Below are 12954 nucleotides of genomic sequence, written 5' to 3'. Positions count from 1 at the left end.
AACTGCCCCATGGCTTTTAATTCCTTGGAATAGGGGCACAGGTGCATTAAAAGCTGACAAATGATGGAGCCAGAATTCTGAAAAGTCTGTATTCTCCTCTGAATTGCTTGCTGAGGGTGTGCCTCCTTATGGTCATTGAGTGGAATGGTATCAACAGCAAAAGATGTGAAATCCCTGATATCCTCTTATCACTGCACTCTACAGCCTGCGAAGGATGCATAGAGGCTAAACCACTACACAGGGGAGACATGAGAGCAAGATTAGAAAACATCAGTTCAAATATTCTGTTACTCAGATCATTCATATATTCTTGTCAACTGACTCCGCATTGTTTTGTAGAATATTATTTCTTGCAATGTGAAAGAACATATTTGTGTGGTGCAAGGAAAAACAGAACTGACAGTTACATAATAATTCAAAGGATGTGTATCGCTGAAAAATTTTAAATGGCTAAATTTAATTTTGCAGAAGTGCATGCATCATTAATGGAAACATGCAGATTAATTTTCCCTGTTAATGGCTTAGAGTGCCTAAAATCAACTTAAGGTTATTTTTGTGTGAGCAACTAAAGACTAATCAATTAGCCAGTGCTGTTTTTGGAATTATTGTCACTCAATCTGTACTAAAAACATAAAAACAATGTCATTTGTCAGCATTACTTTTTAATTTAATCCTTTCCTGTCTACGCAGTGAAAAAGTATCTATAGGGTATGAGAAGGGATTTTGAAAATGCACCTTCCTTAAGATTAGGGAGTAAGGAAATGACACTGAGATTTCTGCTTATGTTAATCCAAAAGCCACCTGCTTTGGATTCTTTGGCTTCCCCCAACTGTGGAGACAAGTTCTTTTCAGTGGGTATAGGCACTTTCATTTCTATGGTACAGCCTTTTTAATGATGTATATTGTCCAGTGTTGAAAACTTGGATAATTTACAGCATGTGCCCCATCAGGAACCGCAGCCGGATCTCCAGTGTTTTCCAAGGGTTTCTGCCAGAATGGGAAACAGCCAAAGCTCCCATGGAATTTCAACCCAATTATTTATGTATTGTCCACTGGCTTCACTCACAGCGTGGCAACTGATGTATGTACTTTGTGAAGTATCAGTCATTTAAGGGCCATTTTGGGTTATTGCGCATGTGTGTGTGTGTATACACACACACACACACACACACACACACACAGGATTATTGTAGGAACTATTTTTTCAACCTTTACTAATAAGCATTAAAAAGTGTAGGAAACAGGACACCAACTCCAAGTCAAATCTAAAATATTCTTAATGACTATCTATCTGGGGTTAAGTAACAGGTTATTAAAGCAGACTAATGGCTACCAGGTTAAATTATTTTAGCTTTGAGGTAGCAAAACTCTGGGACTGGAAAGGGTTTTTTCTTAAAATGACTGGCTCTTTGCTTAAATTTGGCACCCAGACACAAGAAGTGTGACCAAAAGTATAAATCCACTTGAGGTACTGACCTGTGTGATTATGGTTTGGACAGGGCTCGGGACCGGAAGACTTCAGTCATCTGCCGCCAGAGCAACGGAGAAAGAAACTTCAGCAAAAAATTGATGAGATTAAGAAAGAAATCCAGAAAGAGTCTTATCAAAGGTAAGAGGCTGCTTACCACCAACAGGGAAATAGTTTTCTGCATTTGATTGTATTGACCACAGTGAATTAATGACAGTACTTTGGAGAACATTTTAAGCAGCAGTATTATGTGGTACCACAACAAATTCATAAATGTCATTTTTAATAAGCAATAATTATCTGTCAAAATTCTGTAGTGAGCATTTAGCATCTTTAGTTACTTGTAGTTGGAAATTTTTCATTGAATCAGTTATTTTACTCTTGATCTCTCTTCATCTTAAGCCCTGGAAACCTATTAGCTAATTTCACCAGTGAATTGTTAAAGACCAGTATATATACTTAGATAGAAAAATAAAGAGGAAATCACTAAATATTTGGTGATTCAATGAAGAAGGGCCTTGATACATGGGGTTTTGACACAGTTGATGGGTTTTTTTTAATCCACACTATGCCTGTGAGATACCACTGTGCATTCTCGCAACCACTAGGAGAAAGGGGGGGTAGTTAAATAAGATACATTTAATGACATGTTCCACCTATATGTAGTAGAATCTCTCCCACCCTCCAAATTAATCCTGCTTGTTATGGTATTGTCAGTTCAAAGGAAGCCATCAAGTCAGAATTAATAAAATAAAATAAATATTTAAAGGAACCAGAAGCGATGAAGGTACATGGTGGTGTCTGTGTATGAAGAACCTTCCTTTGAAGAAACCACCAAGAAAGACAATTGATTAGAGATCTCTGCCTGGGGATGTTGGGTCACCTTGGAAAACTATAAGATGTCCAAAGGAATCCTTTGGACCACTCAAGTTTTTTTTCAATGAGTTTATTTTTTTTAATGTTGCTGCTTAAGAGGGCAAGAGATGTTAGTGCTGTTGAAAAATTGAACACTTTCAATTTTGACTGTGTAGTAAACTCCAATGTTGTGCCTTAATTTCAACCACAGTTAATCCACCTCTACTGCACCATTATGACATTTCCATTTCCTATATCAACCATCCTTGTTGCATCTAATTGGGCAACCACTTGTTGCTGAATTGTTTTGAGATTGCCCAAACTCATTTCATATATCGTCGTTACAGCCAGCAAACAAGAAATTTTTGTCCCACCCCCAATTCCATTCAGATTATTGTCTGAGCTTCTGTCTCAACAAAGTATTCGGCAGTGGTGCTGTTGCATTCCTCCTAGTGGTAGTTTCAGAGAGTCAGCATTGATTTGTGACAGGTAATCTGACTAATTTAATTTTGAGGAAGTCACTGGCATAGTGGATAGAGGAGGGTCAGTGGATGTTGTCTGTATAGACTTTCAGAAGGCGTTTGATGACGTTGTGCACATGAGATTGTCAAAAATGAAAATGCACGTAATTGGAGGTAACCTTGTGACATGTATTGGTAATTGGTTGGGAAGCAGGAGGCAGGTAGTAGGGATAAAGGGAATGTTCACTCATTGGCAGGATGTGACAAATGGTGTTCCCCACGGAACTGTACTGGGATCTCAGGTTTTCATTGTTTATATTAATGACTTGGATGAAGGAATAGCGAGTTGTGTACCCAAGTTTGCAGATGACACTATGTTAGGGGGCATAGTAAGTTGTGTAAATGGAAGCGGTAAGTTACAAAGGGACATAGACAAAGTGAATGGGCAGATGGAGCTCAATGTAGGGATGTATGAGGTCATCCGAGAAAGACAAATGGGGAGACACAGTGCACAGGTGTAAAAAGCAATCAAAAAGGCGAATAGAATGTTGGCCTTTATCTCGAGGGGGTTGGAATACAAAAGTGAAGAGCTGATGCTTCAGTTGTACAGAACCTTGTTCAGACCCCATCTGGAGTATTGCATTCACTTTTGGGCACCGCACCTCAGGAAAGATATCTTGGCCTTGGAGAGGGTACAACGTAGATTTGCCAAAATGGTACCGGGGCTTAAAGGGTTAAATCATGAAAGCAGGTTGCACAATCTTGGTTTATATTCATTTGAGTTTAGAAGGTTGAAGGATGATCTAATTGAGGTGTTTAAAATGATAAAGGGATTCGATAGGGTAGATACAGCAAAGCTATTTTCTCAAGTGGGAGAATCCAGGATAAAGGAGCATAATCTTTAAATTAGAACTAGGCCAATTAGGAGTTGAAATCAGGATGCATTTTTTCACACAACAGGTAATAGAAATCTGGAACACTCTTCCAAAAGTCTGTGGATGCTGAATCAATTGAAATTTTCAAGATTGAGATTAATAGATTTTTGTTAGGTAAGGGTATCAACGGATATGGAGAAAAGGTGGGTAAATGGAGCTGAGGTATAGATCAACCAAGATCTAATAGAATGGCAGAACAGACTTGAGGGACTGAAATGGCCTACTCCTATTCCTGTGTTCCTAAGATTGGTGGAGATTCTGTGACCTGTTAGTCTTCTTAGTCCAGGATGGATTCATGGCATGGGAGTCTCTAAAGGGAAAGTGAGGGAATCAAAATAAATACATGCAATTTAAGGGAAAGCTAAATAAGTACATGAGGGAGAAAGGAATAGAGGGATATGTTGATAGGATGAAGTACGGTGAGAGGAGGTTCGTGTGGAGCATATACACCTGCATAGACCTGTTGGGCAGAATGGTGTGTTTCTGTGCTGTAAAATTCTATGTAATATCTAGTTTATGTTATATAGTCATTCACTCCAGTAGGACATCGTAAAAATATGGTCATGAAGTACAAGCTGCTATGTAAAAACCAGGAAGTGAAAGATACAAGAATAAAACATTTGTAAGAACAGTTATAGACAGCAAAAAAGGAGAGGGTAAGAAATAATCAAATTAAATAAAGGAGACAAAGAAAAAGTTTTTTAAAAATTAATTTTTTAATTTTTAAGAAAAATTTTTAATGACAAAATACAATTAAAATAAGGAGTAATGAGACACCACACTTTTAAAAGTTAATTTTTAGTTGTTGGGCAGTCATTAAGACTTAGCGCACTGTTAAAACTTAGTTTAGACCTGGTATATTTAAGATATTTAAGAAAATAATCGAGAAGGCTAATGGAATGCTGGCCTTTATATCTAGAGGACTAGAGTACAAGGGGGCAGAAGTTATGCTGCAGCTATACAAAACCCTGGTTCGACCACACCTGGAGTACTGTGAGCAGTTCTGGGCACCGCACCTTCGGAAGGACATATTGGCCTTGGAGGGAGTGCAGCGTAGGTTTACTAGAATGATACCCGGACTTCAAGGGTTAAGTTACGTGGAGAGATTTCACAAATTGGGGTTGTATTCTCTAGAGTTTCGAAGGTTAAGGGGTGATCTGATCGACGTTTATAAGATATTAAGGGGAACAGATAGGGTGGATAGAGAGAAACTATTTCCACTGGTTGGGGATTTTAGGAGTCGGGGGCACAGTCTAAAAATTAGAGCCAGACCTTTCAGGAGAGAGATTAGAAAACATTTCTACACACAAAGGGTTGTAGAAGTTTGGAACTCTCTTCTGCAAATGGCAATTGATACTAGCTCAATTGCTAAATTTAAATCTGAGATAGATAGCTTTTTGACAACCAAAGGTATTAAGGAATATGGGCCAAAGGCAGGTATATGGAGTTAGATCACAGATCAGCCATGATCTTATCAAATGGCGGAGCAGGCACGAGGGGCTGAATGACCTACTCCTGTTCCTATGTTCCTAATAATCAGGGGGCACAGATTTAAAGTAATTGGTAGAAGGATTAGAGGGGAGTTGAGGAGAAATATTTTCACCCAGAGGGTGGTGGGGGTCTGGAACTCACTGCCTGAAAGGATGGTACATTTAAAAAGTACTTGGAAATGCACGTGAAGTGCCGTAACCTACAAGGCTATGGATCAACAGCTGGAAAGTAAGCTGGAGAGCTCTTTTTTGGCTGGCACAGACACGATGGGCCGAATGGCCTCCTTCTGTGCCGTAATTTTCTATGATTCTGTGAACCTGTTTTGTGGCAATCTTAGTTTCCAGCTGGGCAGAAGAGCAAGTCACGCTGGTCCGTTGATTCTGTTGAATGCAAGCAGCAATATCCTTTTAAGGCGAAGCTGACAGATCGCTGGCGAACCAGGAAGAGCAAGTTCTGAATTTCCGCGTTTGTCTGCACATGTGCGAATGCTGGAACTTGCTTTTTCATTGGGCCACTAACAACGGTGAGCGCTGTTGAGCTCACCGTTCTTTTTAAAGCAATTTCCGGCCCAATATATTTAGGAAGCATTTTATTTAGCTGAAAGCATCTGGCTGTCCAATCTTTGTGACGGTTTCACAGCATGTGACACAGCTACACTGATGCAATGTTTTGAAGGCAGCAACCGACAATGGTCAAATCCTGATTGGAATCCCTATCACACTCGAGTCTTTTTTTTATTCGTTAATGGGATGTGGGGGTCGCTGGTGAGGCCAGCATTTATTGCCCATCCCTAATTGCCCTTGAGAAGGTGGTGGTGAGCCGCCGCCTTGAACCGCTGCAGTCCGTGTGGTGAAGGTTCTCCCACAGTGCTGTTAGGAAGGGAGTTCCAGGATTTTGACCCAGCGACGATGAAAGAACGGTGATATATTTCCAAGTCGGGATGGTGTGTGACTTGGAGGGGAACATGCAGGTGATGGTGTTCCCATGTGCCTGCTGCCCTTGTCCTTCCAGGAGGTAGAGGTTGCAGGTTTGGGAGGTGCTGTCGAAGAAGTCTTGGCGAGTTGCTGCAGTGCATCCTGTAGATGGTACACACTGCAGCCAAAGTGCGCCGGTGGTGAAGGGAGCGAATGTTTCGAGTGGTGGATGGGGTGCTAATCAACATGGGTACGGTAGCATAGTGGTTATGTTACTGGACCAGTAATCCAGAGGCCTGGACTAAAATCCAGAGTCATGAGTTCAAATCCCGCCATGGCAGTTGGCGAATTTAAATTCAATTAATTAATTAAATTCAATTAATTAAATAAAAATCTGGAATTAAAAATACTAGTATCAGTAATGATGGCTATGAAACTACCGGATTGTCGTAAAAACCCCTCTGGTTCACTAATGTCCTTTAGGGAAGGAAACCTGGCGTCCTTACCCAGTCTGGCCTATATGTGACTCCAGACCCACAGCAATGTGGTTGATTCTTAATTGCCCTCTGAAATGGCCTAGCAAGCCACTCAGTTGTAAAACCTTGCTACGAAAAGTCATCATAAGAATAAAACCGGACGGACCACCCGGCATCGGACCACTAGGCACCGGACACGACAACAGCAAAACACCAAGCCCAGTCGACCCTGCAAGGTCCTCCTTACTAACATCTGGGGACTTGTGCCAAAATTGGTAGAGCTGTCCCACAGACCAGTCAAGCAACAGCCTGACATAGCCATACTTCCAGATTCATATCTTTCAGCCAACGTCCCAGACTCTTCCATCACCATCCCTGGGTATGTCCTGTCCCACCGGCAGGACAGACCCACCAGAGGTGGCGGTACAGTGATATACAGTCAGGAGGGAGTGGCCCTGGGAGTCCTCAACATTGACTCTGGACCCCATGAAATCTCATGGCATCAGGTCAAACATGGGCAAGGAAACCTCCTGCTGATTACCACCGACACCCCTCCCTCAGCTGATGAATCAGTCCTCCTCCATGTTGAGCACCACTTGGAGGAAGCACTGGGGGTAGCAAGGGCACAAAATGTACTCTGGGTGGGGAACTTCAATGTCCATCATCAAGAGTGGCTCGGTAGCACCACTACTGACCGAGCTGGCCGAGTCCTGAAGGACATAGCTGCTAGACTGGGCCTGCGGCAGGTGGTGAGCGAACCAACACGAGGGAAAAACTTACTTGACCTCGTCCTCACCAATCTACCTGTCGCAAATGCATCTGTCCATGACAGTATTGGTAGGAGTGACCACCGCACAGTCCTCGTGGAGATGAAGTCCCGTTTTCGCACTGAGGACACCATCCAACGTGTTGTGTGGCACTACCACCATGCTAAATGGGATAGATTCAGAACAGATCTAGCAGCTCAAAACTGGGCATCCATGAGGCGCTGTGGGCCATCAGCAGCAGAATTGTATTCCAGCACAATCTGTAACCTCATGGCCCGGCATATTCCTCACTCTACCATTACCAACAAGCCAGGGGATCAACCCTGGTTCAATGAGGAGTGTAAAAGAGCATGCCAGGAGCAGCACCAGGCGTACCTAAAAATGAGGTGCCAACCTGGTGAAGCGACAACTCAGGACTACATGCATGCTAAATAGCGGAAGCAACATGCTATAGACAGAGCTAAGCGATTCCACAACCAACGGATCAGATCAAAGCTCTGCAGTCCTGCCACATCCAGTCGTGAATGGTGGTGGACAATTAAACAACTAACGGGAGGAGGAGGCTCTGCAAACATCCCCATCCTCAATGATGGCGGAGTCCAGCACGTGAGTGCAAAAGACAAGGCTGAAACGTTTGCAACCATCTTCAGCCAGAAGTGCCGAGTGGATGATCCATCTCAGCCTCCTCCCGATATCCCCACCATCACGGAAGCCAGTCTTCAGCCAATTCGATTCACTCCACGTGATATCAAGAAGCGGCTGAGTGCACTGGATACAGCAAAGGCTATGGGCCCCGACAACATCCCAGCTGCAGTGCTGAAGACTTGTGCTCCAGAACTAGCTGCACCTCTAGCCAAGCTGTTCCAGTACAGCGACAACACTGGCATCCACCCGACAATGTGGAAAATTGCCCAGGTATGTCCTGTCCACAAAAAGCAGGACAAATCCAATCCGGCCAATTACCGCCCCATCAGTCTCCTCTCAATCATCAGCAAAGTGATGGAAGGTGTCGTCGACAGTGCTATCAAGCGGCACTTACTCACCAATAACCTGCTCACCGATGCTCAGTTTGGGTTCCGCCAGGACCACTCGGCTCCAGACCTCGTTACAGCCTTGGTCCAAACATGGACAAAAGAGCTGAATTCCAGAGGTGAGGTGAGAGTGACTGCCCTTGACATCAAGGCAGCATTTGACCGAGTGTGGCACCAAGGAGCCCTAGTAAAATTGAAGTCAATGGGAATCAGGGGGAAAACTCTCCAGTGGCTGGAGTCATACCTAGCACAAAGGAAGATGGTAGTGGTTGTTGGAGGCCAATCATCTCAGCCCCAGGACATTGCTGCAGGAGTTCCTCAGGGCAGTGTCCTAGGCCCAACCATCTTCAGCTGCTTCATCAATGACCTTCCCTCCATCATAAGGTCAGAAATGGGGATGTTCGCTGATGACTGCACAGTGTTCAGTTCCATTCGCAACCCCTCAAATAATGAAGCAGTCCAAGCCCGCATGCAGCAAGACCTGGACAACATCCAAGCTTGGGCTCATAAGTGGCAAGTAACATTCGCGCCAGATAAGTGCCAGGCAATGACCATCTCCAACAAGAGAGAGTCTAACCACCTCCCCTTGACATTCAACGGCATTACCATCGCCGAATCCCCCACCATCAACATCCTGGGGGTCACCATTGACCAGAAACTTAACTGGACCAGCCATATAAATACTGTGGCTACGAGAGCAGGTCAGAGGCTGGGTATTCTGCGACGAGTGACTCACCTCCTGACTCCCCAAAGCCTTTCCACCATCTACAAGGCACAAGTCAGGAGTGTGATGGAATACTCTCCACTTGCCTGGATGAGTGCAGCTCCAACAACACTCAAGAAGCTCGACACCATCCAAGATAAAGCAGCCCGCTTGATTGGCACCCCATCCACCACCCTAAACATTCACTCCCTTCACCACCGGCGCACTGTGGCTGCAGTGTGTACCATCCACAGGATGCACTGCAGCAACTCGCCAAGGCTTCTTCGACAGCACCTCCCAAACCCGCGACCTCTACCACCTAGAAGGATAAGAGCAGCAGGCACATGGGAACAACACCAACTGCACGTTCCCCTCCAAGTCACACACCATCCCGACTTGGAAATATATTGCCGTTCCTTCATTGTCACTGGGTCAAAATCCTGGAACTCCCTTCCTAACAGCACTGTGGGAGAACCGTCACCACACGGACTGCAGCGGTTCAAGAAGGCAGCTCACCACCACCTTCTCGAGGGCAATTAGGGATGGGCAATAAATGCTGGCCTCGCCAGCGACACCCACATCCCGTGAACGAATAATAAAAAAAAATCAAGCGGGCTGCTTTGTCCTGGATGGTGTCGAGCTTCTTGAGTGTTGTTGGAGCTGCACTCATCCAAGCAAGTGGAGAGTATTCCATCACACTCCTGACTTGTGCCTTGTAGATGGTGGAAAGGCTTTGGGGAGTCAGGAGGTGAGTGACTCGCGCAGAATACCCAGCCTCGAACCTGCTCTTGCAGCCACAGTATTTATATGGCTGGTCCAGTTAAATTTCTGGTCAATGGTGACCCCCAGGATGTTGATGGTGGGGGATTTGGCAATGGTAATGCCGTTGAATGTCATGGGGAGGTGGTTCGACTCTCTCTTGTTGGAGATGGTCATTGCCTGGCACTTGTCTGGCACAAATGTTACTTGCCACTTATGAGCCCAAGCCTGGATGTTGTCCAGGTCTTGCTGCATGCGGGCACGGACTGCTTCATTATCTGAGGGGTTGCGAATGGAACTGAACACTGTGCAATCTTCAGCGAACATCACCATTTCTGACCTAATGGAGGGAAGGTCATTGCTGAAGCAGCTGAAGATGGTTGGGCCTAGGACACTGCCCTGAGGAACTCCTGCAGCAATGTCCTGGGGGCTGAGATGATTGGCCTCCAACAACCACTATCTTCCTTTGTGCTAGGTATGATTCCAGCCACTGGAGAGTTTTCCCCCTGATTCCTATTGACTTCAATTTTACAAGGGCTCCTTGGTGCCACACTCGGTCAAATACTGCCTTGACGTCAAGGCAGTCACTCTCACCTCACCTCTGGAATTCAGCTCTTTTATCCATGTTTGGACCAAGGCTGTAATGAGGTCTGGAGCCGAGTGGTCCTGGCGGAACCCAAACTGAGCATCGGTGAGCAGGTTATTGGTGAGTAAGTGCCGCTCGATAGCACTGTCGACAACACCTTCCATCACTTTGCTGATGATTGAGAGTAGACTGATGGGACAGTAATTGGCCGGATTGGATTTGTCCTGCCACATCCAGTCGCGAATGGTGGTGGACAGTTAAACAACTAACAGGAGGAGGAGGCTCTGTGAACATCCCCATCCTCAATGATGGCGGAGCCCAGCACGTGAGTGCAAAAGACAAGGCTGAAGTGTTTACAACCATCTTCAGCCAGAAGTGCCGAGTGGATGATCCATCTCGGCCTCCGCATTTGTGGACAGGACATACCTGGGCAATTGTCGGGTAGATGCCAGTGTTGTAGCTGTACTGGAACAGTTTGGCTAGAGGCGCGGCTAGTTCTGGAGCACAAGCCTTCACCACTACAGCTGGGATGTTGTCGGGGCCCTTGCCTTTGCTGTATCCAGTGCACTCAGCCGTTTCTTGATATCACGTGGAGTGAATCGAATTGGCTGAAGACTGTCTTCTGTGATGGTGGGGATATCGGGAGAAGGCCGAGATGGATCATCCACTCGGCACTTCTGGCTGAAGGTGGCTGCAAATGCTTCAGCCTTGTGTTTTGCGCTCACGTGCTGTACTCTGCCATCATTGATGATGGGGATGTTCACAGAGCCCCCTCCTCCTGTTAGTTGTTTAATTGTCCACCACCATTCACGACTGGATGTGGCAGGACTGCAGAGCTCTGATCTGATCCGTTGGTTGTGGAATCGCTTCGCTCTGTCTATAGCATGTTGCTTCCGCTGTTTAGCATGCATGTAGTCCTGAGTTGTAGCTTCACCAGGTTGGCACCTCATTTTTAGGTACGCCTGGTGCTGCTCCTGGCATGCTCTTTTACACTCCTCATTGAACCAGGGTTGATCCCCTGGCTTGTTGGTAATGGTAGAGTGAGGAATATGCCGGGCCATGAGGTTACAGATTGTGCTGGAATACAATTCTGCTGCTGCTGATGGCCCACAGCGCCTCATGGATGCCCAGTTTTGAGCTGCTAGATCTGTTCTGAATCTATCCCATTTAGCACGGTGGTAGTGCCACACAACATGTTGGATGGTATCCTCAGTGCGAAGACGGGACGTCGTCTCCACGAGGACTGTGTGGTGGTCACTCCTACCAATACTGTCATGCTGCGACAAGTAGATTGGTGAGGACAAGGTCAAGTAAGTTTTCCCTCGTGTTGGTTCGCTCACCACCTGCCGCAGGCCCAGTCTGGCAGCTATGTCCTTCAGGACTCGGCCAGCTCGGTCAGTAGTGGTGCTACCAAGCCACTCTTGGTGATGGATATTGAAGTCCCCCACCCAAGGTACATTCTGTGCCGTTGTTACCCTTATTGCTTCGTCCAAGTGGTGCTCAACATGGAGGAGGACTGATTCATCAGCTGAGGGAGGGTGGTAGGTGGTAATCAGCAGGAGGTTTGACCTGATGCCATGAGATTTCATGGGGCCCAGAGTCAATGTTGAGGACTCCCAGGGCCACTCCCTCCTGACTGTACATCACTGTACCGCCACCTCTGGTGGGTCTGTCCTGTCGGTGGGACAGGACATACCCAGGGATGGTGATGGAAGAATCTGGGACGTTGGCTGAAAGGTGTGATTCTATGAGTATGGCTATGTCAGGCTGTTGCTTGACTAGTCTGTGGGACAGCTCTCCCAATTTTGGCACAAGTCCCCAGATGTTCGTGAGGACTGGGCTTGGTTTGCCTTTGTCGTGTCCGTGGTCTTATTATGACTTTCTTTCGCAAGGTTTTACAACTGAATGGCTTGCTGGGCCATTTCAGAGGGCAATTAAGAATCAACCACATTGCTGTGGGTCTGGAGTCACATATAGGCCAGACCGGGTAAGGATGGCAGGTTTCCTTCCCTAAATTCTGGCGTTAGTGAACCAGATGGATTTTTACGACAATCCAGTAGTTTCATGGCCACCATTGCTGATACTAGTTTTTTTAATTCCAGATTTTATTTAATTAAATTTAAATTCCCCAGCTGCCGTGGCGGGATTTGAACTCATGAGTCCGGATTATTAGTCCAGGCCTCTGGATTACTAGTCCAGTAACATAATCACTGTGCTACCGTGCTCTCTTTACATTTCCTAAGATTCTCTTCAGAGAAAAATGGACAGGAACTTCCCATCAGACTTTTTTTCAGTGCATGCGACCTCATTGAACTTGCAGGTTTTGTTTCAGGTCTCATTGTTTTTATGTTTTTAAAAAATCCAGTTACTGATTGACAGGCCATTCAATTAATTTATACTCACAATTAAAACAACTGCATTATTGCCCTGTCTCAGTGCTCAAAGGAAGTAGAGAGTAGATTCCATAATTTTTTTCCCACTTCAGGAAAAGGGGAACAATTGAGAGTT

The 12954-nt window shown here is 45.4% G+C and overlaps 1 protein-coding gene across 13 annotated transcripts in view; it reads left to right on the top strand.

Annotated features, from left to right (window-relative positions):
• fnbp1b (formin binding protein 1b) overlaps positions 1–12954 on the top strand; it is a 269577-nt gene that overhangs the window by 211270 nt on the left and 45353 nt on the right. For all 13 annotated transcript variants that reach the window (XR_010958142.1, XM_067969826.1, XM_067969829.1 and 10 more), the window contains one exon: positions 1500–1609. Coding sequence is in view for 12 of the 13 variants with exons in the window: in XM_067969826.1 (XP_067825927.1) it covers positions 1500–1609 (110 nt within the window). In the remaining variant the exon portion in view is untranslated. The remainder of the gene's footprint in view (positions 1–1499; positions 1610–12954) is intronic.

The sequence above is a fragment of the Heptranchias perlo genome, chromosome 31 (genome assembly GCF_035084215.1).
Source record: "Heptranchias perlo isolate sHepPer1 chromosome 31, sHepPer1.hap1, whole genome shotgun sequence".
Taxonomy (NCBI): domain Eukaryota; kingdom Metazoa; phylum Chordata; class Chondrichthyes; order Hexanchiformes; family Hexanchidae; genus Heptranchias; species Heptranchias perlo.
Note: the sequence above shows the minus strand (reverse complement) of the source record. Positions and strands in the feature narration are given on the sequence as shown.